The sequence below is a fragment of the Rattus norvegicus genome, chromosome 2, assembly GCF_036323735.1.
Source record: "Rattus norvegicus strain BN/NHsdMcwi chromosome 2, GRCr8, whole genome shotgun sequence".
NCBI lineage: Eukaryota > Metazoa > Chordata > Mammalia > Rodentia > Muridae > Rattus > Rattus norvegicus.
Window position 1 is genome coordinate 34,246,635 of NC_086020.1, and position 27,357 is coordinate 34,273,991.

General features: G+C 40.0%; 1 protein-coding gene and 1 long non-coding RNA gene across 2 annotated transcripts in view; both read left to right on the plus strand.

Moving 5' to 3' along the window:
• Positions 1 to 25,919, plus strand: part of LOC134485829 (uncharacterized) — a 65,282-nt gene extending 39,363 nt beyond the window's left edge. The window contains exons 3-5 of the long non-coding RNA XR_010064058.1: positions 21,101 to 21,307; positions 23,423 to 24,312; positions 24,724 to 25,919. This is a non-coding gene — a long non-coding RNA (uncharacterized LOC134485829). The remainder of the gene's footprint in view (positions 1 to 21,100; positions 21,308 to 23,422; positions 24,313 to 24,723) is intronic.
• Rpl21l6 (ribosomal protein L21 like 6) lies at positions 16,692 to 17,227 on the plus strand. The gene has a single exon (XM_063282834.1). The coding sequence runs from the start codon at positions 16,707 to 16,709 to the stop codon at positions 17,187 to 17,189; it is 483 nt and encodes a 160-aa protein (XP_063138904.1). The 5' UTR covers positions 16,692 to 16,706; the 3' UTR covers positions 17,190 to 17,227.
• Positions 25,920 to 27,357: the final 1,438 nt, after the last annotated feature.

Consider the following 27,357-nt stretch of genomic DNA (forward strand, 5'->3'; position numbering starts at 1 on the left):
CCACTAACTCTAAAGTGGAGTGCCAGATGAACGCTGCCGTGGCTGGCAAAATTTGCATCACCCATGAAAAGCCATGTTGATAATATGTATTTTTGGATGAGATGACTATACCAGTCTCATTTATATTTTGAAATCCGTGCAATGTGAACTAGATGTTAAAAAAAAAAAAAACCTAAGCAGAGGGGTAGCAACAGTGTGACCAATATTCTTCAAAATGGCGTAGGCAGTGAAAAAAGAACAGCAACAAGAAACAGAACAGATGTGACTAAAGATGACAGCTAAATTCACTGGGAATTTTGGAACAACAACAACAAAGACATTATTGAATAAAATTAATGACTTGATGGCTGTGGTTCTGTGAATAGTATTACACCAATATTAATTTCTGAATGTTGACAAATGTGGTGCGACTATGGAAAACAGTAGCAGTCTGGAGAAAAGATATGTCAGTGTTTCCTGTAAGTTGTTTCATAAATCTAAAGTTATTAACATTTTATCCCAATAAGGCGAAAGAAAGAGTATGATAATATGCACACGTATAGACATTTCCGGAAAGTTAGAGGAGAAATTGTGGAAACTTTTTGCCTCTGAAAAATGTGACTGGGCAGTGGAACGGAAAAGTGATGGATTTGGTTCACACCAGCATCATTTGATATTATTATGGATTGGTTTGGCGGAGGCTGCCTTCTCTGGGAGAACTGCTTCCAATTGTGTAGGCAAAAGAGGGTGTTCAACTTCTAGCTACCTAGAAAACTTTTAATGAAAACTGAAGTCCTGTGATACGATTTTGTCAGGAATAGGGATCAAAGCCAATCTGTCTTTCTTAACATGTAACAGATCGTAACGTTCATGTACTTTATGATAGAGTCAAAGATTTTTGAGTATGTTTACATTTAAAGAAAAGCAACACACACACATTGTCTAATGCCTGGGCTGAGAGCAAGGATGAGATCATGGTTAATTAGAAGGAGATGTCATAGAGTAAAGGAGGAAGAGCAATGTTGTCCATGTATACAGTAGCTAACTTTTCCTGGGTTAATGGGCATGAAGAAAGTTATGTTGATGTGTGGTTAAAATTGTCTCAAAAGCATAGGTCTCAGAATTCTCAAAGGTGCTTCCTCCTCCTCTTCCCCCTCCTCCTCCTCTTCCTCCTCATCATCACTATCATCATCACTACTGTTGATTATTACTCTCTCTCTCTCTCTCTCTCTCTGTATGTGTGTGTGTGTGTGTGTGTGTGTGTTTGCACGCACATGTGTGCACGTGCCATGGAAAACATATGGTGGTCAGAGAACAATTTGATTTGCAGGTATCAGTTCTCTTTCTACCATGTCTTTCAGGGATCAAATACAGGTTGTTGAGCCAGACAGCAGGTGATTTCTAACTCTGAGTCATCTGCCTTGTCTCAAGGCTATTTTATTTTCTCTTGTTAACGTTTACATTTTTAATTAAACTATAATTACGTCATTTCTCCCATCCCTTTCCCACCTCCAACTCCACCTTTGTCCTCTCCCTCTGACCTCTTCTGTGTCTCCTCCCCTTTAATCTCTCTCAAATTCATGGCTTCCTTTCTGCACACACACCAAATTATACATGGATACTAAGGTTTGGTCTGTTGCTATGTATTGTAATGTTAAGTTCTCTACCTGAAGGTATAGGGCTGTGAGTGAATTCTCACATTTACCAGCTTTTGTTGTATAAACCTTGTTCCTTCATTTAAAACTATTGGTCAAATAAAAAAATGGCTACAGCCAATTACTGGAGACATTGGAGATAGGCGGGTTTTTGAGTTACCTGATTGAGCATGGAGCAGAGGAAAGAGAAGGGAGAAAATGAAGGGGAGAGAGGAGAAGGTGCCACCAGAGGAGAGGTACCATGAGCAGGTGGCCAGGAGATACAGCATGTATTTGGGTACACCACTGGGGAGGTAGCCAGGCCAGCAATTAGGAAAGCAGATTAGGGGTTACCCCTCAATAATTGCCAAAGCCAAATAAAAGAACCATAGTCTGAGTCTCATTTATTTCAAGCTGGTTGGGGATCAGCTTAGGTTGGTTGTACTATACAGAAACGCATAAATATATAAATAAACCTGCTGGATTCCTTTACTGTTACTTGTATGTATCTGATGTCGAGCTTAGCACTTGGTTTGGTATAACTAATTAGGAGGCTTGTCTCCGGGGTGGAGTCTTCTTCCTCTCCAGATTTTGTCTCCTAGAAATCTCAAGGAAGCTGCACCTGTGAGCTTGCAACAATATGGCCAATGACACCCCTCTCCAGCTAGTAGATATGCTAATGTTAAAGGGGAATAATTGCAGGGGGATCGCACAGAGGCTGTTTTCTTAAAAACAGGTGTCTTGGGGGTCTTTCAGATTTTCGCCATAATTCTGCATTTCCATTTTGCTTCTGTTGGGTTGATTTTCTTTTGATAATTGATTTCTTGCAGGCTTTAAAGAGCATCTCCTGTATTAGACTCTTCGGTTTTCTAATTAATCCTGAGCATCTCCACTCTACCCATAAATGACTAATGAAATTATGGAAATGGCTGGAGAAGGTCTCCGATTTTGTTAGTATGCTGTGTGTTTTTTTTTTCTTTTTGTGTTGTTTATTTCTATTTTGGGCATCCAAGTTATAAATGTCAATTGCATTTCATATACATTCTACCAATAATCTATATATACTTAACTGTTCACAGCCTACAGCTGAGAACTAACATTGTGCTGCTTCATATAAATTGTACAGAACAATATTGTATGTATCAGTTTGTCTTCCCATCCTTGATAAATGAGTTATCATATGTATCACTCCCATGAGATATTATATTACTTTGTGAACTCATAATTCTTAAAAGGGAGGAAGGGGGTTTTCTATTTAGTTCAGTCTTCAGTATTTAAAACTGTGTATGTGTACGTGTACGTGTACGTGTACATGTATGTGTATGTATGTGTATGTGTAAGTGTATGTGTGTAAGTCTATGACTGTATGAGTAGCAAAGGAAGGCCAGAGGAAGGTATCAGATCTCTTGCAGCTGGAGTTACGGGTGGTTGAGAGCCACTCCCCATAGGAGAGGGTCCTCTGCCACCCTCATGGGTGCTTGTTCTCTGGAAGAACAGCAAATATTTTCAATATTTACTACTTTTGATGTTTTACACTCCTTTATGTAAACTCGTTTTTATTTGGTGCTCTTTTCTCCTTCTAGCTACAGAATTCCTTTAGCTCTCACTATAATTCAGATCAGAGGGAACTGTATTATTTTATACCACAATGTCTTTATTTCCTTCAGCTCATCTTGTAGCTCAGATACCTGAGAGTTGTTTATTTTTACAACACAGCATCTTTATCTTCTTCCTTGAAAGCTTCACTGACTATTGAATGTAAGCTTTATACTTTCAGTTTGTTTTGTTTCCTTGTTCTTCCAAAGATACTCTACTCTTGGGAATTTTGAATGGGAAATTGTTTGAATGAGAATTATTTTTCTCTGGTGTATAAGTTGCTTGATTCCTTTTTTAACGTGTCTTTCTCTCTTTCAGCAATGTAACTATGTGAAGACTATGCTTGGTTTTTCCATTGTGATTCAGTAAGCCTTTGTGGAAATTGAAGTCTTTTGCCAAATGGAATTTTTTTTTTTTTTTTTTTTTTTAGCAATTCTACCTTTAAATATTGTTCTGCTCTGAGGTTGGAGAGATGGCTCAGTGGTTAAGAGCACTGACTACTGTTCCAGAAGTCCTGAGTTCAATTTCCAGCAACCATCTGTAATGGGATCGGATGCCCTCTTCTGGTGTGTCTGAAAATAGGAACCGTGTACTCACATACACAAAATAAATACATCTTAAAAAAATATTGTTCCTGTTTACCCCCGTTTCCCTTTGTGAGGCTTCAATAACATGTTATTCTATATGCCAAGGAATTCATGAAATAATTTCCCATTTCCCCTAAGCCCATCATTCTCTCCCCACCCACCATCTTTCAGATTGAGTCATTTACCTGCCTTCACCTGTACTGACCTTTTTATATTTCTGATCTTATGTAGTAAATTTTAATTTTAGGTGTTCTATTATTCATCCATAAATTCTATTTATTGCTTTTATGGTTTCTATTTTTCAGTAGAAATTTTTTGTGTTTAAATTAATTTAAAGAAAATTCTCCCTCGTCCATTTTCTTTAGGGGTATGACCTTAGTAGGCCAACCATATTCCAGAGGTGCCTGCACAGCCAGAGCAGGTGGGAAGTACACATTAGACTCGATGGGCTTAAAAGAAATGGGGACACAAGGTCAGGTTGGTAGGGAAGGGGGATACTTCTGGGAGGATTTTGGAAGGTGAGTCAATACAATCAAAATATATTGTATGAAAATTCTCAAGTAATAGTAAGAAAAGTCTCACTCATTTCACTAAAGAGAGCATCTTTGTATAAGAAATTTCAGATTATAGTCTGCACATCTGAACATTGTGTTTTATTGTCTATTAATTTTTATGTATATGTGTGTGCAACATACATGTTCAGCTGCGTGTGCCTGTGCATTTGTAAGGCCCGAGGAGGACTTCCATTGTCCTGATCTGTCTTTCTCTGCATTTTCTTCTTGAGATGCAATCTCTCATTGAACCTGGAGTTAGGTTGGCGGCTAGCATGCAAGCCACAGTGCTGCTCATGCCTTCCAGCCCTCCTTCCACACAGTGCTGGAGTTTTAGGAATACCTGACCACACCTGGCTTTCTTTTATAAAAAAGACAATTGTAGGGATTTGAACTCAGGTCTTCAGGCCTCTGCAGCAAAAACTCTTACTTGTTTGACCCTCTAATCAGCTTGCTCTGAACATTTTAAATGATTGGTTATGGACACTCTAGTTGTGTCCTGATTTTCTGAAGACCACTGATGCCTTCTTTCAACAGGGAATTCCATCAGTGATGTGAACTGCAAACTTTCTCTTGTGTGGGATTTAATTCTCTATTTAGTTATGTCGCCATTTGTTTGCATTTTTACTGAAGCTCTTTGAGTCTTCCTGGCATATTTGTAACTTGAGAGTCATCTAGAATCTTGGAATAAATGCGTATACAAAGTTTTAGGCTTTTTATTTCTGGCTTACTTCTTTTGATTGAACTTTCTGAGGAGCACTTCCTTGTAACTGTGACTTTCTCAAATTCTATTCATTAGTCATGAATGTGTTGGCTTTTCTATTTGTTACCTACGTAGCATTGACTTTGACCTGCCTGCAGGCAGAAGCATACAAAAATGTTAACTCACTCTGAACCAACCCTATGCAATCTCAGCTCCTTTTCAAGATTTTACTGCTTGAGTTCATTGTCTAGTACCTTTGGCTTTTTCATTCTTGTTTGTAAAAATCCCTGTACTAAACAATTGAGTTTTATCTCGACAAAGCATTTTCCGTGTTTTATTAGTTGACCTGTTGGAGGCTAGAGTATGGGATGATCTTTTTGGTTCTTCTGTAGGTGGAAAAGCAGTTTAAAATAAAAGCAGATACTAACTCAGTTAAAACTCTTCAATCTACAATGATGACACTCCTGCAAGATGCGTCAGAGCGATAGTGGTATAAAGCTTGTGGGATTACCAACCCACATCTGGTTGGATTCAAGGCCCATTCCATAGATAGACTCTATCTCCAATTCTGGTTGGTTGGCCAAGAACCTAAGACCAGATAGGCCAAAGACCTAGGAGGAAACCACATACTATTGTTCAGCTGAAGGAACATAGCCATCAATGATTCCTAAAGACATCCTGCTATACTCAAGGATCAGTTTCTTGCTCAAGTACTCTTCTAGAGTACTTGGGAAGAAATACAGAGACCTACAAGCCGGACAGTGTACTGAGACCTTAGAACACTCTAAATGGGATGCTGTCATTAAATGTCTCTCCTCAGGTCCCAGGGAACCCTGGGGAAGAGTAGGCAAAAAGAGTAGAGGAGTTAAAGGGAATGGAGGACACCAAGATAATAAGGCAGTAGAAACACAGCATGACCAAGGTATATACAAACCCAGAGGCTGGTAGCACACACAGAGCCCGCACAGGTCTGTACCAAAGAGGGTCCCAGCATTGAGAGAGGAAGTGGACACATCTGCCCATCCCTAACATGGAAGCTATCTCCAACTGATAACCACTTGCAAAGGAAAAATTGGTTTTCTCCAATGGAGTCTCATTGGGGCATGCAAGCCCATGCTCAGCAATAGATGGCCAGCACGAACCAAATTCAATGGTATCGTTGGACATCCTTTGTTTCGTAATGCCTTTTCAGGGCAATCCCCCCCACACACAAGTCCATTATGGATCTATTATGGCTTCCAGCTTTGTGTTTTTATTGGATTCCTGAGTATATAGATATGTGTGTCTCCATGTCCACATGTGTTTCTCATGCTTCTCCCATGGGCTTCTCCTTCTGTTCCTCTTGTCCTATTCTGGTTTGTTTGTTGTTTTCCCATTTTATTTTTTTTATTTCGTTATTCTTTAGATGCTTGTTTGATCTCTGATGGAGACTGAAAGGGTGTGAGTTTGGGTGGGAGGGGAGGTGAGGAGGCTCTCAGAGGAGTTGAGGGAGGAGAAACCATAATCAGAATATATGAAAAATATTACTTTTGATAAAATAGAAATAGAGAAAAAATAAAATGGGAGAAGTGCAAACCGTCATTTTCTGTGAGAGTTCAGTAATTTAGGGCTTAGGGTATATTTGGAAACATGAAGCTAGTTAAGGCTTATGGCTTTTATTTTTAAATTCCTCCACAAAATCCTATAAACAGGTTAGGTGTATAAGCATAAAATATAGAGAGTTCCATTAACAATACTTTAGAAGCCAGAGTTTTGTGATGTAACATTTCAGAACAGAATTTCCCGAGGGTCTTTGAGGAAGTTACTGATCCAGGAAGTGAACGCTTAGGCTTTAAGTGGCTCTTCCAGAAACTCACAACTTCCAAAGTTCATTTTGGATAAAGATTCATATTCTGGTCTATAAAGTCTGGAGAAAGGAATTTGAAAGACATGAATCCAGCGATGGTGTTGGAAATAGTAATCAGTGGATATGCGATGGGTCAAAAGAAGTACTTATGAAATGAATACAAGAACCACTGGCTTATGCTTCTATGAAGAGAAACTATAATAGAACAAATAATTATATGTAACTGTGGTTCTGCATGCATGCCCTCTTACTCAGATACTGAGGAAGAGACTTCTACAGAGAAATAGAAGCTGAATTTCTTGATCTTTTTTTTTAATGTAGAAGCTTTTAACTCCACCTTTTGTCTCCTGTCTTTAGTGGCGATTGCCCTATGATAGGCCAGGAATCTGGGAGGTCAAAAAGGAAAACTGTAGAAAGGCCAGTCAGTTCTAGATCTTGGTCCACAGCTTATGCACAGTTCATTAACTACTGATAAGTACAAAACATAGTTACTGGTGATGTGTGAAACTAAATTATTGCAGACTGAATGCCCTTGTAGCCAATGAGCTAGGAGGAGGAAAATTGATCTGAGCACATTCTTTAGCTGGACCATCTGGTTTACTGTGTTTGGCATCTCTGATGGCAGAGATGTGGCAACCTGTGCAAAGACCTTTGACAGGCTCCAGGAAGGCTCTGGGCTGTGCTGCTTCAGGATCTCTAGCCAAGCCAACTTGGAGGGTCTGGAGTTTTATTAGGAACCAGGGACTTTCTGGGGGTCAAAGAAGCTTTTGCAACTGCTCCTAATGGAGTCTTTCCTTGACAGACCTCCATATTTTTATGCAGTCTGATGTTTTAGTTGGCCTGGAGTCCCTTTGGCTAGAGTTTCTGCCTTTTCTTTAGGCCGTTTTCTAGAGAACAAAGTCAGTTTTTCAGCTCCCTTTATAGAAGCTGTTTCATCAGCTTGCTGGCTATTCTGAGCCCTCTCCCCATACCCCAACCAAGCCTCTAGCTCTCCCAGGATTCTCTTTGTAGAAGGCAGTGATTAGAATGGTAAAGGCTGTGGTGTACTTTCTATTGGTGTGAGACTGCCTATCTGATACAGTTGGAGATGTGCTTCCTACTTTAAAAGAAATTTGTAGAAATCCCCTAGTATAGCACGTCCTAAATGACCTGCCTCCCATTTTTTAAATAATTTTTTTCTGGGCTAACACGTAAAAGAATGTGTTTCATTGTAACATATTTGTGTGCTTATATAATTATACATTGTTCTTATTTCCCATGAAGTATATATTAAATCTAGATTCTGCATTTGAGAGAAAACAATATACCTGTCTAAGTCTGCGTTGTCTTGTTTAACACAATGATCCACTGTTTCATTAATTTTCCTAGAAGTACCATAGTTTCCTTGTTAACAGCAGAGTAAAATTCCACTCTGTGTGTGTCTTATTTTCTATGTCCATTCATCTATTGATAGACATCTAGGTTGTTTCTGTTTCTTGACTATTGTGAATGGTGCAGCAACAACCGTGTGTACAGGAGTATGCTAACTTAAGGTCCTCTAGTACTCGCACAGGTGTGTCATACTGGCTTATATGCTAGTTGTGGTGCTAGTATCTGGGGGAGCTTCCACACAGATTCTCACAGTGGCTGTACTTGCTGACAATTCCATCAGCACTGAGTGAAGGCTACTCTTTCCCCACATACTCATCGGAACTTGTCATTTGTTTCCTTGGCAAAAGCCATCCCGACTGGGATGAGATGGAATCACAAAGTAGTTTTAATTTCTATTCCTGATAGCTCAGAGAGTTAAATGGGTTTTCATTGAATATTCTTTTTAGAATATTCTCTTAAATTCATTAGTATATGATTTACTGACTGGAGGACTGGTTTTTTTTTTTTTTTTTGCTTTTAACGTTTATTATCTGTATATATACTAAATGATAACTTGATACCTGATACATAATTGATGAAGATCCCCCTCCTCTTTCTGTGGCTTGAACTATATTTCCTTTCCTGAACAGACTTTTAATTTTAAGCAGTACTGTCTATCAGCTCTTGGGGTTATTTCCTGTGCCATGGGGTCCTTTGCAGAAAACTTTTGCCTATACTTATGTCTTAGTTTTACCTTGCATGGTCAACACGTGAGTCTTACATTAAAATCTTTGGTTAAACATTTGTTTTTAAGTTTGAATTTTTGAATGGACATGTCTGTGTAGGATGAGAGATATGGCTCTAATTTCCTGTTTTCATGTGAAAATCCAGTTTTCCTAGCATCAAAGATACTTTTTTTTCTCAATATATATTTTGGTTAATTTTGTAAGAAACAAAGTAGCTACAGATATGTTTATGTCTGGATTTTCTAGTTCTTTGGTGTACAATTTGTTTTTGTGGTACTGTCATGCTCTTTTTTGCTACTATGGATCCATAGTGTAGTTTGGGATAAGGTATTGTGACTCCAATGTAATTGCTATTTGAGATCTTTCATACGAATTTTAGGGGGATATTTTTTCTAGTTTGGTGAACCCTGTTGTTGGAATTTTGATGGGAATTACATTGAATCTACAGATTCCTATTAATAATGTGATCAGTGTTGTATTAACTCTGCTTAGCCATAAGCAGGGACATCTTTCCATATTTTAGTGTATTCTTCAATTTCTTTTTTGGGATTTAAAGTTTTTATTCTAGAGGCCTTTCACTTTGGTTAGGTTTATTCCTAGGTATTCCCAGAAAGCTATTGTGGATATGATTATTTTCCTGATTATTTTTTTGTTAAGATCATTGTTGATATATAGGAAATGTACTAACATTTATATATTGAATATGTATCATGTTATTTTGCTGAAAGTAGATGGTTATGTCATCTGCAAATAGGGATGTTTCAGATTCTCCATTTTCTATTTGTATCCGTCTCCGGAATAAAACCCAATTAACCATGGTTCACAGTCTTTACATGTTCTCGAATTCACTTTTCAAATATCTGATTGAGAAATTTTACATATATGTCCAACAGGGCAATTGGTCTGTGGTTTTTTTCCTCTTTTGTTATAGATGTTGTATCCTTATCTGTTTTGATGTCAGAATGAATTTAGCATTCTTTCTATTTTATTGAATAGTTTGAAGAGTATTGGCATTAGTTGGTTAAGGATTTGGTAGAAAGCAGAATGAATCTATTTTTGTTGGGAGACTGGGAGACAGTTATTACCACTTTACTAGCTTCATTTCTTATGGATATGTTACAGTGTTCACACCCTCTTAATTTAATTTTGGTAGATTTTGTGGATGTAGGAATTTATCCATTTCTTCCAGATATTCCAGATTTTTTGAAATAGAGATATTTTCAAAATATTCCCTAATGATCTTCTGGATTTCAGTGGACTCTCTTGTGACATCTTTTCATTGATAATTTATTAATTCAGTTCTTTTTTGATATGGTAAGACTAGCCAGAAGACTATGACAATCATGTTCATTTTCCCAAAGAACCAAACTTTGATTCTATATACTGTTCTCTTAGTCTCGATATCCTTACTTTCTGTCTTGCCATTTATTATTTCCTGCCATCTATTTCTTGCTCTTCTTTAGGGTTTGTTTTTTTTTCTTCTTTCTGTAAAAACAAAAGGTGCACATCATTATTTATTTGAGACCTTTGGGTATATCGTCATTATTTGATACATCCATGTGTACTCATTAGTACATGTATCAGTCACTAAGTGTTTCTGTGCATGTCTCTTTTTCTATTGACTTCTAGTTTTATTTCACTATGGTCTGATAAAATATAAGAAGTCATTTAGATTCTTTTGTATTTTAAGGATTTCTTTGACCCAGAATATGACCTTGTTTAAGGGTAATTCTGTGGGCTGCTAAGAAGAACGTTCATTTCATATCTACTGGATTGGAATATTCTGTACACATCTGACAGGTCCATTTGATCTTTGACATAGTTTATGCTCTGTCAGCTGACCTTTAGTTTGAATGGTCTATCAGATGATGAGAATGGGTTATTGGTGTCATCCACTATTATTATCTCCGGATCTATCTGACTTTTTAATGCCCATTAAAGTTTTTATGAAATGGAGGGCACTATTGCTCAGTATGTATATACTTATAGTCTCCATGTTTTCTTGATGAAATTTTCCTTCTATTACTATGCAATGGCTCTTTAACTCTTCTAATTTTGAAGGTTGGAATCTTTTCTTAGAAACTTCAATGGCTATGCTATCTTGTTTTCAGCTTATGCTTGACAGATAAATTGATTTTTATCCTCTGACCATCAATTTGTGGGTGTCTTAGACAATGATGCATGTACTCAGAGATAACAGAAAGTTTAATCTAAGTTTAAGTTTTCTTTTTCTTAACCTTTTTTTTACATCTCAACCACTATTTCCCCTCTCCCCTTTCCTCCCAGTCCTCTCCCACCCTGTATTCTCCTCTGCTCCCCCACCATTCCTCCTCTTCAGTTTCTCTTCAGAAAAGGCCAGTTCTTTCATGGATAGCAATCGAGCATGGCATGTCAATTTGCAGTAAGACTATGTACCTCCCCTTGTCTTAAGGCTAGATGAGGCAACCAAGTATGAAGGAAAGGGTCCCAAAAGGAGGAAAAAGAGTCAGAGAAGGACCCTACTTCTGTTGTCCAAAGTATCACAGGAAGACCAAACTACAGAACTGGGTCTAGCGTTTTAATCGGTTATGTGATCTCCCTCTTTAATTTATTTTTCTCTCACACATTACAACATTACAATCTGACTGCAGTTTCCCCTCCCTTCACTCCACTCAGTTCTTCTCCTACCTCCCCTCTTCCCCAGATCCATTCTTCCTCTATTTCCCTTCTGGAAAGAACAGAGCTGCCAGGGATACCAATTAGTAGGACTCCTGCCTGCAGAACTCTCCCACTTACTCAGTTTGGTTCCTAAAGACCCAATATGCTGCTACCCCTTTCACCTCCAACTCTATTCCTGCTGCCTGGTCACTGCCAACTCAGTGGACATCTGTTTAATCTGTGTCTCTTTATCGATGACTTGAGATCATTGAGACTATATTTGTTAGACAAGGCTTGCTACTCCCTGTAATGTCAGTTAGATTATCAGTTGTTCTTTACTTCCCCCCTTTATTTTGAATTAGGGCTTTGCAGGTTTACAGTGTTGATCACGGTATTTCCTTTCCAGTACTCCTTGTGTAAGCCATTTCTTTACTAAAATTTATTCTTCCTTGGGTTCTCGTGAATGTTGTTCTCCTGTGTATATAGTATTGCTTTAACTATCTTCTGGAGTCAGTCTTGGTGGTTTGGAACTGGTTTCTTTTGTGTTTATCTTGGGATGTCCTTATTGATCTGTCAACTTTAAAGAGTGGTTTTGTGTTTTCCTGGATCTAAGAATCATGCTAGCAGTTACTTACTTTAGGGGACTGAAATGAATATCCTATGCTTTCTTTGCTTTGAAGGTTGATGATGATGGATTTAATGTAATCCCAATGCTTCTGACTTTAATGACCAATTGGGATTTTCACCTCACGGCCTTGACTGTTTTGTTTTTTTTTTTCTTCTGACTATCATACGTTGTAGAGAAGGTCTACTTTTGTCATGTCTACTTGGGTTCTAAATACCCACGTGTTTTAAATGTCAATTTTCCTCTATGTGGGAAGGTGGTCACTAATGTTTCACTGCCTAGACTATGAGTGCTTAGTTTTTGGCTCAGCTCCTTCCATCCATGGATGGTTCGCTCAGGCCTTCTGGTCCTGTTCTTAGAGTTCTTGTAGGTTGTGGTCACAGTCGTTCACTTATTTCTTTTCTTTGTTGATGTTTGAATTTAGTACTTCTTAGCCTTATCCTGGATACTACTTTTTCCCTTAGTCAAGTCTATTTGTATATATATATATATATCTTTTTTTCTCCATCTTTATTAACTTGGGTATTTCTTATTTACATTTTGATTGTTATTCTCTTTCCCGGTTTCTGGGTCAACATCCTCCTAACCCCCCCTTCTATATAGGTGTTCCCCTCCCCATCCTCCCCCCATTACCACCCTCCCCCCAACAATCCTGTTCACTGGGGGTTCAGTCTTAGCAGGACCCAGGGCTTCCCCTTCCACTGGTGCTCTTACTAGGATATTCATTGCTACCTATGAGGTCAGAGTCCAGGGTCAGTCCATGTATAGTCTTTGGGTAGTGGCTTAGTCCCTGGAAGCTCTGGTTGCTTGGCATTGTTGTACATACTATTTGTATATTTTTCATTTGTTGTTTTTATTTCCAATGTTTTTGTTGTTTTCCTCCCAAGATCCCCAAAACTCAGCATTCTTGAAAACTCCTTCATCTTATTGACCTATGCACCCATATTGCCGATTTCTAAATCATTTTGTTGACTATCTCCTCTAACTGCTGCTTTTCCTCTCCATGTCCTGGATTGATTTCTTTACTCCATTCATCTGCCCATGTGTATCTTCTCGAGGTAAGTGATTTTTGTGCCAGTATATGTTTGGGATATTCATCTAGCTTTTCACCATTTCTATTTTTGTATTTAGTAGTTGACAAGTGGAGATCTTTTGAAGGATTCTTGCTGCTCTGCTCTTATGCAGTTTGGTTTCTCTGTCCAGCTATTTACACATCTGTTTTTTTTAAATATTTTGATTCTAATATTATTCAAAAATCTTCATAGTGACCCAATCATGCTTGTGGGCTCAAACTCCAGTTCTTTGGAATAAGACTTTTGTTTCCTCCTCCCCTATCAGGGAAACGCACAGCTAGAGCTGTGTTAAACTCTTCTTCGTCTTGATCTGTTATGTTTCTTGTTTCTTGGTGCTTTTTGGCAGCCCTATTATTGTTTTCATGGATTTACAAATCATTTCCTCTTTTCTTTGCAAAACCCAAAGATTTTCTGTTTTCTCTTCCCATACTTTTCTTTACCAGGTTACACAGAGGTCACTCTAGCCTACCATCTTTCCTCGGGGTGCCTGTGTTTATACTTTCTGATCCTCGAGACTTTAATTCACCATATCATCATAGTTTGGGGATAATCAGGTGCTGTATCTCTACAGGGCAATGCATGCTCAATAAAATGCAGGGGCTACTTTGATCAAGACTGAGACCTTATTGGGCACACAAATAACCAGTGTTCAAAGCTCATTCCTTAACTTCATGCTCTTGAACAGCATCCTCTTTTGTCTTGAAATTGTTGCTGAGGTGGAGGGCATAAGATGGAGGGCATGAGGGGGAAGGCATGAGGAGGAGGAGGGCCTTTATCATCTTTGTCCCTTCTAACCTCAAAAATTATGAACCTAACCCAGGTCCTTCAATTTCTCAGTGTTTCTGTCCACTGCTATATTTACTTTGCCTTAGAACCTCTTTTCTCTGCCTTTCCCACTGACTTTGGAGCTCATTCCTATCTTTCTTTTGCACAGACAGCTTCAATGAAGGATCTTTTCTGTCGATACCAGCAAGCTTTGATGAGCAAAATTGTTCATAACTACTCTGATAGATTGTTGTCCTAAATGGCAAGACGGTACAAATTGCAGTTTGCACTAGATGGCTTTGTGCTATGTGAAAAATATCAAAACATTCCTTGCATTGAGAGTCGAGTAGAAGCAACACAGTGAGCATGGTGGGGTGCAAATTGATACAAGCTTCTGGAGGGTGATATGCAAAAATATTTGAGAGACCTGGACATTTGCAAAGCTAAAGTTATCCTTTTAGAAATGTATCTAAAATAAAACTAGAGCCATTGAACATTTGCTCATAATGTTTTAATTTTAATTAGCACAACTCAACTGCTCCAAATGGCCATTGATGAATGGTAGGTTGAACCACATGAGATCACTTAGAGTTGACAAACATTGAACTATATAAGATATTTATATGTTCTAACCAATTAAGTTAGGATGTCGACATGATCATTTCTATGCAGGTATAAAGCCATATTGAAAGATTAAAACATTATGTATAGGGAACAGTATATAAAAGTAACAGTACAGCACTAAATTTCAGTTTAATTTTGTGAAAATACCTGTCTGTATATGTACACACATGTATACAGGACCAAAACTGACTTCATGGAAACGTTCACTTTAACAGTAGTTCTCCAGCTGACTAGATCACTCATTTTTATTTTCAATTTATCTTTATATTTTCCTGTCATTCCCAAACTGTGTGGTTTTACTATATAATATTCTAGATTTTCCCCTGAAGTTACAGAGTGAAAGCATCCTCTACGCTGCGTCACACTCTTCAGACCATTTAAATGGAGCCACACAATCTAGTCAGCTGACTTACATTAGTTTCTTACTAATATAATATAATATAATATGCTATTATATTATTTAATATTCCCTTAAATATTCCTTAGCAGTGGGCAGCTCAAAGCTGGACCTCCCTAATTTCCATGCTTGCCTCTTTGTTCTCTTACCCCTCTCTCTAAAAATAAATATAAGACCATCTGATGGATTTTCCCATTTCCAGAAAATCTATCTTCAGAAGCAAAGCTGTGCTGGCTGAAGAGGGGGACCGGGGGGGGGGGAATGAACACGGTAATGAAGGTTGTCCCTGTGCTTCTTATCCCTGGGCTTTGTTCCCCATGGAAGGGCTAGAAAGTAATGTTCTGAAGCTGCTGCTTGCTAATGGAAACCTTGCTTCTCACAGTGCCCAGATTAGGGGGGCACAGCTCAGTGACGCTTTACTCCTAAGCCTTGGAGAAAAATTCAATGCAAATACTGCTTGCTGGTCTGTTAGCACATGTAACCTTCCTCTTTGTTTAGGAAGAGCTTGAACTTTGGGAAGCCCAATACTTGATTGACCTAAATCTATCCAGGAACCCATGGGTGCCATTTCAGGCTCAGACCTTTAAGGCAAGGAGCAGTGGCTCCACATACATTCTGCTGGCAGGATGTAGAATAGACCACGGCTGCTTGGTCCTTCCCAAAGTCTTGGTGTCTGGATACCTGACAAGCCTCATCAGCTTTGGCCTGACTTTAAACTGGCCTTTCATCTTGTTTTGTTTAAAAACAGAGAGCTTGTGGCAGTCAGAGGACCTATAGGGGGGGGCACCACTAGACGTCCTGACGTTTAGGAAGTAAACTATCTCCAAGCCTCACATCTGGGTGACTTTCTGTGAATTAGGCATCTAAGAGTACCTGAGCCAGCTAGGAAGCAAGGCCAGGTCAGCTGCAGGAGAACTTGGAGAATGGGAAGCTCTCTTGGGCATAATGACAGCTGGACAGCCAGGCTCTGGATAGACTTGCAAGCGTCTTCTCCTTCACTGCCAGCATCTATTGGGCCTCGGGTAGGCATTCAGTGATAGGCTGCTCCTGAAAGTAGCACATGGATAAGATTTGGCACTCTCACAATGGGTCAAGGCAGGCTAGTAAATGGACACTATAAAAGATGACAAAGTAGGAGAGGACTTACTAGAAAGAAGTGTTTCAGTAGGAGAGGTGAGGATATGAGTGTTGTGGTAAAATCAAAGAGATGCTTGCTCGTCCAAACTCGTTCCGCGTGCATCATTCCACACTTTCTCTCCTGGGCTTCCTCTGACCTGAGTGGTCTACGAGCTGTGGCAGTGCAGCACCCTGTCAGGCCACCCTTCCCTCACTCACAGCTCCCTTGGCAGGTTGTTACCATGCCAGGCGTACACATCCCAATTCCATGGCGGGCCTGGTACATCATGCCACCATACACTCTCTTGAACTCAATTAAGTCACCACATGAAAGAACACACCACACAATAACCCCTGAACCAATTGATAAGATATAATTTGCCCATCTAGGCAGCACAAAATCCTGTACACACCGTCCCTTAAAAATAGTCATAACAGCTTTCCGCCGGGGCAGCCATCTTCCAGTAACTCACCAAAATGACGAACACTAAAGGAAAGAGAAGAAGTACTCGGTATATGTTCTCTAGACCTTTTAGGAAACATGGAGTCGTTCCTTTGGCCACATACATGCGAATCTACAAGAAGGGTGATATTGTAGACATCAAGGGAATGGGCACTGTTCAAAAAGGAATGCCCCATAAGTGTTACCACGGCAAAACCGGAAGAGTCTACAATGTCACCCAGCATGCCGAGGGCATCATTGTAAACAAGCAAGTTAAAGGCAAGATTCTGACCAAGAGGATCAATGTGCGGATTGAGCACATCAAGCACTCAAAGAGCAGAGACAGCTTCCTGAAGCGGGTGAAGGAGAACGATCAGAAGGAAAAGGAAGCCAAAGAGAAGGGCACCTGGGTTCCGCTGAAGCGCCAGCCTGCGCCACCCAGAGAAGCCCACTTTGTGAGGACTAACGGAAAGGAGCCTGAGCGGCTGGAGCCCAGTCCATACGGATTCATGGCCTAATGGACACAAAGGAAAGGAAGGACCTGGACTGCAAAGTCTTTTCCTTAGCTTGAAATGTGGTGTCTTCTCCCTGAAGGAAAATGTTAAAGCAAATTTTCATTGTCTTTGCTGTTCAGATTTTACTAATTGTTCTTCTAAATGATATTGCTTAGTGTGTAGAAAGTATACTCTTGATTAGAAAGTAGTCAAATATTTACAAAATGTGTACAGTAGTTCCGAATCACCGAGGGAAAGCTGAGAGAAATTAGTGTGTGGCCAGGCATGGCGGTGCAGCTCTAAACTCTAGCACTGGAGGCCGAGGCAGGCGGCTCTAGGCCTGCAGGACTTGCACAGTAGCATGTGAGTGTCCCAAGGTGGGATATCAGAGAGTGCGTGCCTGGGGTGGTTCCCACTTCAATGACTGTCTAAATTCTCCAGAGCGGGCAAACAAAACCAAGCCAAGGACAGGGCCGGCCACAGACATTTTGTACTACTTGCTGAAGAAGCATTGATTGTTTTCCTAACCTAAAGAACAAGGACAAATTGGCATTGGGTTCACCTTTCTGGTGTTCTTTCAGGTTGTATTTCTCAGGTGCATTTAATAAATGTTGCCACAGAGTGTTAAAAAAATAGTCATAACAACCTCTAACTGTGCGCAGAGAAGAATCTGCCATCATGTTCTCTCATCTCCTTCCTCCTCTCTCCCCCTCGCTCCTCTGTAGTCTTCTCCCTGCCTTCTAAAGCCTCTGTTCCCACCTCCCTTCCTTCTTGTCCAATGACAGGCCTCATTTTATCTTGTCTGCCTTCACCTGTGTAATGAAGTCATGGGGATGAAAATACCCCAGATGCATAGATGTATGAAATTGATGAATATTTTTAAAGACACAAGAGAGAGGGTGACATACAAGAATGAGGAGAAAGCTGTGGTGACGCTGGAGAATTGTAGGGTTGGGGTGCTGAGCTGGTGACGGAGGCTGAGCAGGATGCTGCTTCTGGGTGGTTGGAGGAAGAGAAGAGCATGGCTTCCCCACCAAAGGGCAGCCACACCTGCCAAGCTAGGGTTGGGTAAAGTGAATGCTGTTGCTGACCTTGGTGTCCACTGCTGCTGACTTTGAACCACTGATGAGCATTTCCTGCATCAGTGTAGCACAGGGCACGGGGTTCTACAGGGAGATGTGAGCGATGGGGCTTCCTGCCTAGTTAGAGGGCCACTCTCAGTTGTAACCTTGGGAAGACTGTCACTGAAGTAAAACTAAGCACTAAACCATGGGCAGAGCTGGGTTTTTTCACAGACTAGTTCCTCATTGCCTTTCTAGCCACTTATCCCCATGTATAAGGAACACAATCTCTACCATATATATGTATATATAGTTATATATATGTATATATATATATACTTCCTAATATCAGTATATATTTCTTATATATAAGTGTACTAATCTATGTATATATATGATCAAAACATGTAAATGTGATGAAAGTATATTTTCTACTCAATGCAAAGGCATGTAAAGATTTATTTTTATTAGTATGTGTGTGTTGTATGTGAGCATATGTGCTGCAGTGTGTACCTGTAGAGGCCGGAAGAAGGCATTGGATCCCTGGAACTGGAGCCTCCGGCAGTTGTGAACTGCCTAGCCTGGGTGGTTACATACAAACTCTGATCCTCTGTAAGAACAAATGTCTTAACTGCTAACTCATTTCTCAAGCTCCTTAATTCTTAAAAAAAATTGTGTGTGTGTGTGTGTGTGTGTGTGTGTGTGTGTGTGTGTGTGTGTAGGTTAGAGGACAACCCAGAGGAGTCTTTCCTCTCCTTCAACTATGTGGATTCTGGGGATTAAACTCAGATCATGAGTTTTGGCAGCAAGCACCTTTACCCAGTGATCCATTTCCCCAGCTCTAAATTATTGTTTTAATCAATAATAATAGATTTAGCTTGTTTTAATTTGTTATTATACACAGCTTTGTAATAAATATCCTCCTGGGTACATTTCAACCATATGTCCCAATGAATTCCAAACAGAATTACTGTTTTAAATGATGTGAAGGAACCCAGGTCATTTCAGTTGTTAGACAAGTACTTGACCACAGAGCTACACTTCCAGTACACTTGATTTTTTGAGGCAGTGTCTTGCTATACAGCCCAGGCTAGCCTCCAGTTCATGAACTTCATGTCTCAGCTTCCTGGCTGCTAGAATTACAGGTTCCCCTGCATCTGGCTCTATTTTAATTTTAAATGATAAATACTTGCTATATATATGATATGAGCATGCTTATCACTTAAATATCAAGCAATCCATGCAACTCATCATGGTTCTTCGTTGCACTTGGTGTTGCTTGGTCTCAGGGTGTTTTCTGAGTTATCAGTCTTCCTCAGGAGAATTTTTCACCCTGACCTACTTTCCTCACTTTGAAGGTTGTGTCCCTGTATAACCTATTCTTTATGAAAATATGGTTTTCAGTAACTACTAAATAGGGAATAGAAATATAATTTATATAATTGCCAGGCAATTTTGGTGTTCTCAAGCATGACCAATGGACCTGAAAAGTTAATAAGTGAGAGATTGTTTAATTACTTAACTAATAATGATTTTTTTTCCAGGGCTGGAATAGTTTGGTTTTGGACCTGAACATTTTCTATCAAGCTGATTAGAAATGACCCGTGAAAGCAGGATAGCTACTCAAAAGGTCATTGTGTTGGGGTCACCATTATGGATTCCACTGTGGGACTTTATGAAATCATTGATTAGGATATTGACCAGTTAGATATTTTAATGCAGCCTTTCTTTTAGTATGAGTAGGCCAGATATTGTGATAAAAATCAATCAATCAATTCGTTGTTTTCAAATACAGTTCTCCAAACTGGACCCCTTGTCTGTACAAGGCTTATACTGTATTTCAGTTACAAATTTTCTAGAAAATATTTTCTAAAACCTTGGTCATATATTAAATCGGTGTTAATTTTTTCAAATCAATAGAGAGTATTCTTATCTTCTTAATATTAAGATTAATATTATATTCTTAGAATATTATTATTATATTATACTTTCCTCACCTTCTTTCTCAGCTTTCGTTTTCTCCCTCTATCTTCTCTTTCTGTCTTCTTCCCACTTTTTCTTCTCTTTATTCCTCAATTCCTCTCCCCTTATGATTCTCCCATTCTTTCTCCCTCCCCCTTTCCCCTCTCTTCCTCCCTCATAGAGACTAGGACATTGATAATTCAATAGGAGCTGGAAAGAAGTAAATTATTAAAAATATGTACCTTCCCATGTGGAAAGAGAAATGTCCTCATCCTCTGAACAGTGTGTCTTGGTCATATTACAGTCAAGTCACCCAAGAGCCTTGTGATGGGTTCCCAGGCCTGTCCTCAGAGGTCCTGATATATTGGCCCTTCAGATGCCTTGAGGATGTGCCTATCTCACAGGTTCCTGTGTGCTGGTGGTGATGGTGGTGTTACAGCATGAACATGTTTCTTCTCCCTTACCCTGTATTCAGACAGGCTGCTTATTACACTCTGTAGGTGAGACCTTATAAGTGTGCCTCTCATTGTTGACTTCTTCACACTACCACTGAGCAAATTCCTTCATCGCACACCTGAATGAGGGGAACTGGGTCTCCATTGCCCCGCCCCAGGCCTCTAGAAATGACAGTTTATTTTCTACTTCTCATTATTCCACGCACGGGTTTCTTCCATTAAAATGTAGGTTCCTTCTGGCAGAAACCATATTTTATTTATTTTCCTACCACAACTACCTGAGAAAATTATGTGATATCTGCTTAATAGATGGCAGACTGCACTAAATGGTGATGCTGGATAGACAGTGGGGCATATGCACAAGGTCATCCAGTCACCATAATTATTAAACATCACTATCGATTGAATCATGTACCCCTTATCTGCCCAATTCATATTTTGATGTTCTAATTTTCAGTACTTTAGGATGTGACTATAATTGGACATGGGGCCATTAAAGAAGTAGATGAAAGGACCATTAGTGTGAACTTGCTTCTTATTTGATGGATGCCTTGTACATCACAAGAAGGCAAAGACATCGGCAGGCTAAGAAGACAGATCTCACAAGAAACTACCCCTTCTAATACTTCTGTATCTCAGACTTACAGCTTCTAGAACTATAAAGGTAAATTTCTGTTGCTTAAGCCTCCCAGCCTGTGGCATTTGTTTTGGTAACTCACATGCACCGTTTATGCATTAAGTCATTATAGACAAGGATGTCCTGGTCAAACCCTGTCTTGGAGAAGCTTTCAGTCTTCTAAGTGTCTATTTGACACAAGTGGTAACTCAGGTCTGCACAAACAAGGCGCTCTTCCTAGACAGCTGTCTGTAAGCCAATCAATACCTGAAAGATCAAGGCAGACACTATTTAACACATACAGCGAAATGAAGAGACAAAATATTCAAGACCAAGCAAATCAAGGATGGGCATATCTAGGAATGCTAAAATGGGAGAGGAACATTTAGGACAAGGTACATGGAAACTCTGTTGGACAGGATTCTGAGAAGGTGTGACTTTAGAGAGGTAGGGCTCATATGGAGGAGAAAGTTCTTCTCAGCACGTTTCTACCCCTGGTGAAAGCTTAGAAGAAGTTGATGTCTTAATTACTGTGACAAGAGACTATGACCAAGGCAACTTACAGAAGAGTTTATAGGGAGACTACAGTTTCAGAGGGTTAGTTCATGACTATCTTGGGGAGCATGGCAGCAGACAGGTAGCCATAGTGTTGGAGTAGTAGCTGAGAGTTCACATCTTGAGACATGATCACAAGGCAGAGAGAGCTAACTGGGAATAGTGTGGGCTTTTGAAACCTCAAAGCCTGTCTCCAGTGACACATGTCCTCCAGTAAGGCCATAGTTCCTAATCCTTCCCAAACAGTTCCAGCAACCAAGGGCCAACAGATTCAAATATAAGGACCTATGGGGACCATTTTCATTCAAATCACCACAGCTAACATTTCTAAGGGGTTACTTACATGTGGAGAAAGGGCAGTATTAATGAAGAGATGAAGGAGCTCTTTGGGGAGCAAAGGAGACTGCCAGTCTTAGCTGTCAGAAAACAATGAAGGCAACCAACATGTACTATGTCTTTGTATTTCATATGTGCAAAGTACCATGCTTTCATGACTTAGAAACATTGGTTCATTTTGTCTTTCAAGGACATCTTAGTATATAGCTTTTAGCCTGGGTTTAATCATCAGTACCATAAAAACTATATTTAAAGTAAAACTAAAAGTAAGCAGTGTGTGTGTGTGTGTGTGTGTGTGTGTGTGTGTGTGTGTGTGTGTGTCTGTTTAGAGACACAAAGATTGGGAAGGTGAGAGGAAGAGGGATTGAGGGAGGAGAGATTGATTGATTGATTGCCTTATATGTCCATGAACTTACTAATATATCTGAGTATGACCACGAACTTCTGATCCTCCTTCCTTTGCCTTGCTAATAAAAGCATTTCACTACATCTAGTTTATGTGGTGCTGGAGATCAAACCCAGGGCTCACAGATGATAGGTAAGCAATCTACCAACTGATCTACATCCCGGCCTTGAGGTGGCATTATATTTTCATGTACAGGTTATAGCCCAAGCCTCAGAGCAGTAGCAATGTTTGGCTATGATGGCCCCCTCTTCAAAACCATAGAAGAAAACACACGAAAGAATAGACAATAATTAAGAATGAGCAGTGTCGGGCTGAAGAGATGGTTCAACAGTTAAAAGCACTGACTGTTCTTCCTGAGGTCCTGAGTTCAATTCCCAGTAATCACATGGTGGCTCACAACCATCTGTAATGGGACCCTCTTCTGGTGTGAAAACAGCCACAGTGTACTCATATAAATAAAATATTTTTTTTAAAAAATGAGCAATGTGGGGTTGGGGATTTAACTCAGTGGTAGAGCGCTTGCCTAGCAAGCGCAAGGCCCTGGGTTTGGTCCCCAGCTCCGAAAAAAAAAAGCAATATCAGTCTTTTATTAATAATAAAATCATGATTAAAAGCTTGATGCGGTGGCCAATTGAGGTGTAATGTACATCAGCAGTTCCTAAACTGGACTACCCTCAGGACCCCCTGGAGAACAAGAGAGACTTTAGTGCCCAGACTTCATATTAAACCCTAGTTCCTGAGATCTGTTCTAGAGATCTCTGTTCCCCAGATCCTCTGTCCCTCATGTCTTCCTGACACAGATTCCCTGTAGGTTCAGTCTGCCCCGTCTTCAGCTTTCATGCAGATCTTTTTATATCCCTTTGCAGACTCTTCCCATATCAGCCTCTTCATGATGTGGCATCCAGAATGAATTTTCCTCTGGCATCAAAGCGTACAGCATACAGCTCATCCACTCACTAATTTTATTGGATTTAGAAGGAAGTCATAGATTCCTTTGAGTGTTCTCCCAGTTCGTGAGCATATGTGGAATGTCCTTGTGTAGTTTCTCTCTCCCCTCACCTCCCTTCTCTTCTTCATCTCTTTATGTACTCATCCATCTGTCCAACTGTGGCACTCATAGGCTTCCATAGCTCTGGTGCATGTTGTAAACATCTAATCCTAGCTTATTAATTTCCTGATGCCTCTGCGTACTTGTTCCAGTTCAGATCTAGTGTGGACGTCTATTTATCTACCCTCGTTTATCCACTGCGCTATTTCCCAAGGCTTGGAAAGCAAACCCGCTTTATTTTTCTTGGCTTATACCTAGTAGAATGCAACCTCATACAAAGTAGAAAACGCACCCTTTTTCCCTAAAGAAGATACAATAATAATTCTTCTTCTAAACAAAAAGCTAAGGGCTTGCATAGCTCGTCAGGCAGAGCATCTTAGCTCTGGTTTCAGTGTGCATTATAAATTGAGATAGAAAACACAGATGGCAGGGCAAGAGCTTCATGCTTTTCTCTGCCCACTGAGGCTGGGTACCACCAGATGCTCCTCAGTAGTGGGAGGGGCCGGGGCAGGTACATGGGTGGGATCTGCAAGCCTTTGGCTCTGTTTTGTGGCACAGTGCATCTGCCTCGATGACTCATCTCACTCCATTTCTGTTTCCTACAGGCGGTACGATTTATCGTTTGACATTGCTTCTCAGATACATTATCCAGGACTACACAAAGGCTGAGCTTATAAGTAGACTCGAGAATAATGTAAACACATTGAGGTAAGGCCGCTGTATTATTGATATTTTGGAAGGGAAGTTTGGGGTGTATTATCTCTACTCTCAAACTAACACCTTCTTCTTAGCAAAGGTTCACTTGGCCCCATTCTCAGACATGGTCAGCTGAGTTTCCCATGTGCTTCAAGGTCATAGGTAGACATCAAGGTTATTGATTTCATATGCGTCTGGAAGAGTTTGAGCTCGAGACATTTGTGGGTCAGTAAATAACTGTTGTACCTGCGGGTACTAAATTGCTAACAAGAAATGGGGCTTCAGAGAGGCCTGGAGATGTCTTATGTTCTGATGTTCCTTAAGTTACTGGACAAATATATTATGAAACAAATTTCAAATCAGAGTTGCTCAAATGCCTAATAAGCTACCAAGCAAAGACCCTGTGGTTGATTTTATTAATAGCATCCAGAAAGTCACACAAGAGAAACTGCATTGTGAAGAAGACACTTTTAAGAGTCTGTGGCCAAGACAGTTGTGCAAACGAATTCTGTCTCCAAGAGCAGTACAGACACGCTGCCATCAAATCACCTCAATAACGTCTTTCTGGTAAAGGGAAGAGGACAACTTATAATTTCTCTTCAAGTGTATTGATTTTGGCCTTGTTATCTTACTTTTTAGAAGCAGTTCAGACACTGCAAATAACTTCTTCAGAGTGAAGGATGACAGGCCAATTAGCTGCCAAATCAAGGGTGAGAGAACCAAGGGACACGTGACTAGAAAATTCCACTTACCTGAACAGCCAGGGTCCAAGGGAAGTTTGCATTCAGAAAGAGATAGATGCAGTGTTTTCTTTCTGCCTTTGTAACCTAGCAAAGAACAAGCCTAAAGAAATCCAGCTCCGAATAGACAATAGCAACTTCCTGTTGCTATAAAAAGTAATAATAAGCCGCTAACCAGGGAAATGAAGACCCGGCAGTAATGATTAAACAAGAGAGAGGAAATCGGCATTAGAGACTCGGGACTTGAAATAATAATAACCACTTGCCAAGGATTATTGTGTGATTATTAGCCACAGATGTTTTCCTTGGCCATCCAAGAGCAGCAGACCAGGACACTGAGGTTTCTTCCTCAGTGAAAGGTGGAGTTGCAACACCAAGCACTCATAAGCCTCACCCCCAACACTAAGCCAAAAATCAGTTTAAATAACCTCCAACCCCAGAAATTACCAAATGGATGGAGGGGACTCGGAGACTGCCTCATGGGAGGAAGCATTCAAGCACTGGATTTAGTGCCATAGAAAACAGTTCTTAATATTCTCTGGAATTAGAAAAAAACGGAATGCTAATTCTTTAAGGAAGTCAACCGAGAGCCAGGATTGGCAAATATCATTAGGACATTCGATTTAATTTATTGCTTGTGGATGCTAACGTAATTGAACGGATGCAGATAGGCTGCAGAATTAGACATTTTCCTCTGTATGTCTGTGGCCTGCCCCCCCTTTTTTTATTGGAATGAGTCATGACACTGTATGGTCCTCGTGCATCCAAAGCCTGAGGGAACGGGGTGTGTGCCCGCTTGTAGGCACAGCCTGCTGTAGCAGTATAATACGTCCCTAACTGTTCCGGCTGCCAAATATGTCATGTCTTTTTTTTTTTCTTTTATCCCTCCCTCTAGATCTAGAATAAACCATGATAAAACTGTCCAGTCTGAGTTTTTGTTGTAGGTAAAAAGTGAAAACAACGTATGGCTGGATAACACAGTATCTTAATGGTGGACATGAATACATTTTGAAAAAGACCTTACGGCACAATGAAAAAGGGGGCGGGGCGGGAGGGATCAACGCCGTAACTATTGGTAATTGTGGTCTATGGAAAAACTGATAGAAAGATGGCAATATGCTAGCTATGGAGGGTAGGGGTTATGGCTGCTCTTCGGGATTCTGTTTATTTTCAGGCCTTTTCTAAATATCGTCAAGCTCGGCTCCTCAGAAGTCCATGCCTGTACCGGCTTCAGAAAACGAGTGCGGGTGCAGGCTCCTGCTGTGTGGATAGACACTCGGTCAAGACAGTGCTAGAAGCTACCTCAAACGGTACAGATTCACATGAATTTTCCTGAATCGTTTTTATTTTTAACAGCTTTATTAGGCTTGACATATAATGACTACACGTGTTAAAAAGTATACAGCAGTGATAGATTTTGACATTTTCATATGCCAATGAAATTAGCGCCATAACCAAAAGAGTGTGCATAGCCATAGTTTAAAGGCTGAGGGTTTTTTTGTTTGTTGTTTTTTTTTCCCATCCACCTCTTCTGCTTGCTGTAGTCTTCGTTCCACATGTATCTGTCAATATGAATTAGTTTTTTTCTAAGATTCTATATAAATGGAATCATATGTGTCTCCCTTTGTCTAGTTGATTTCCTTCAACATAATTGCTTGAAATTCATCCATTTTGCTGTTTTATTGGCATATCAATAGTCTTCTCCTTTTCATTGCCGAGATATGAAATTATATGAACATACCAGAATTTGTTTCTCAGTTTTTTTACTGTAGGTAATGTTTTCTGGTACGAACATACCAAAATTTCTTCATCCATCTAGTTATAGACTTGAGTTGTTCATAGTTTGGGGCAGTAACAAAGAAAGGAGGAGTCTGAAGATGTTCATCTATAAGGCATTGTGTGGACGATCTCTCTTTTTAAATTCATGATTAAATGCCTTAGTGGGAGAGCCTGGTATCTGATAAATGCATGTTTAGATTGTATTCTTTTGGTGTTATACTATTTATTTGTTTATTTATGCATTATGTGTTTTGCCTGCCTGTGAATGTATGTCCCACATGCACGCCTAGTGCTTGCCAAGGTCAGACGACAATGTCAGATCCCCTGGAACTGGCGTTCTAGATGGCTGTGAGCCACCATGTGAGTGCTGCGAACTGAACCTGGGTCCTCTGCAAGAACAAGTGTTCTGATCCTCTGAATCATCTCTCCGGTCTCTGTATTTTATTTTTTTAAGATTTTTTAATTGATTTTTAGTTGTGTTTGTATTTGTGTGTGTGTGTGTGTATGTGTGTGTGTGTGTGTGTGTGTGTGTGTGTGT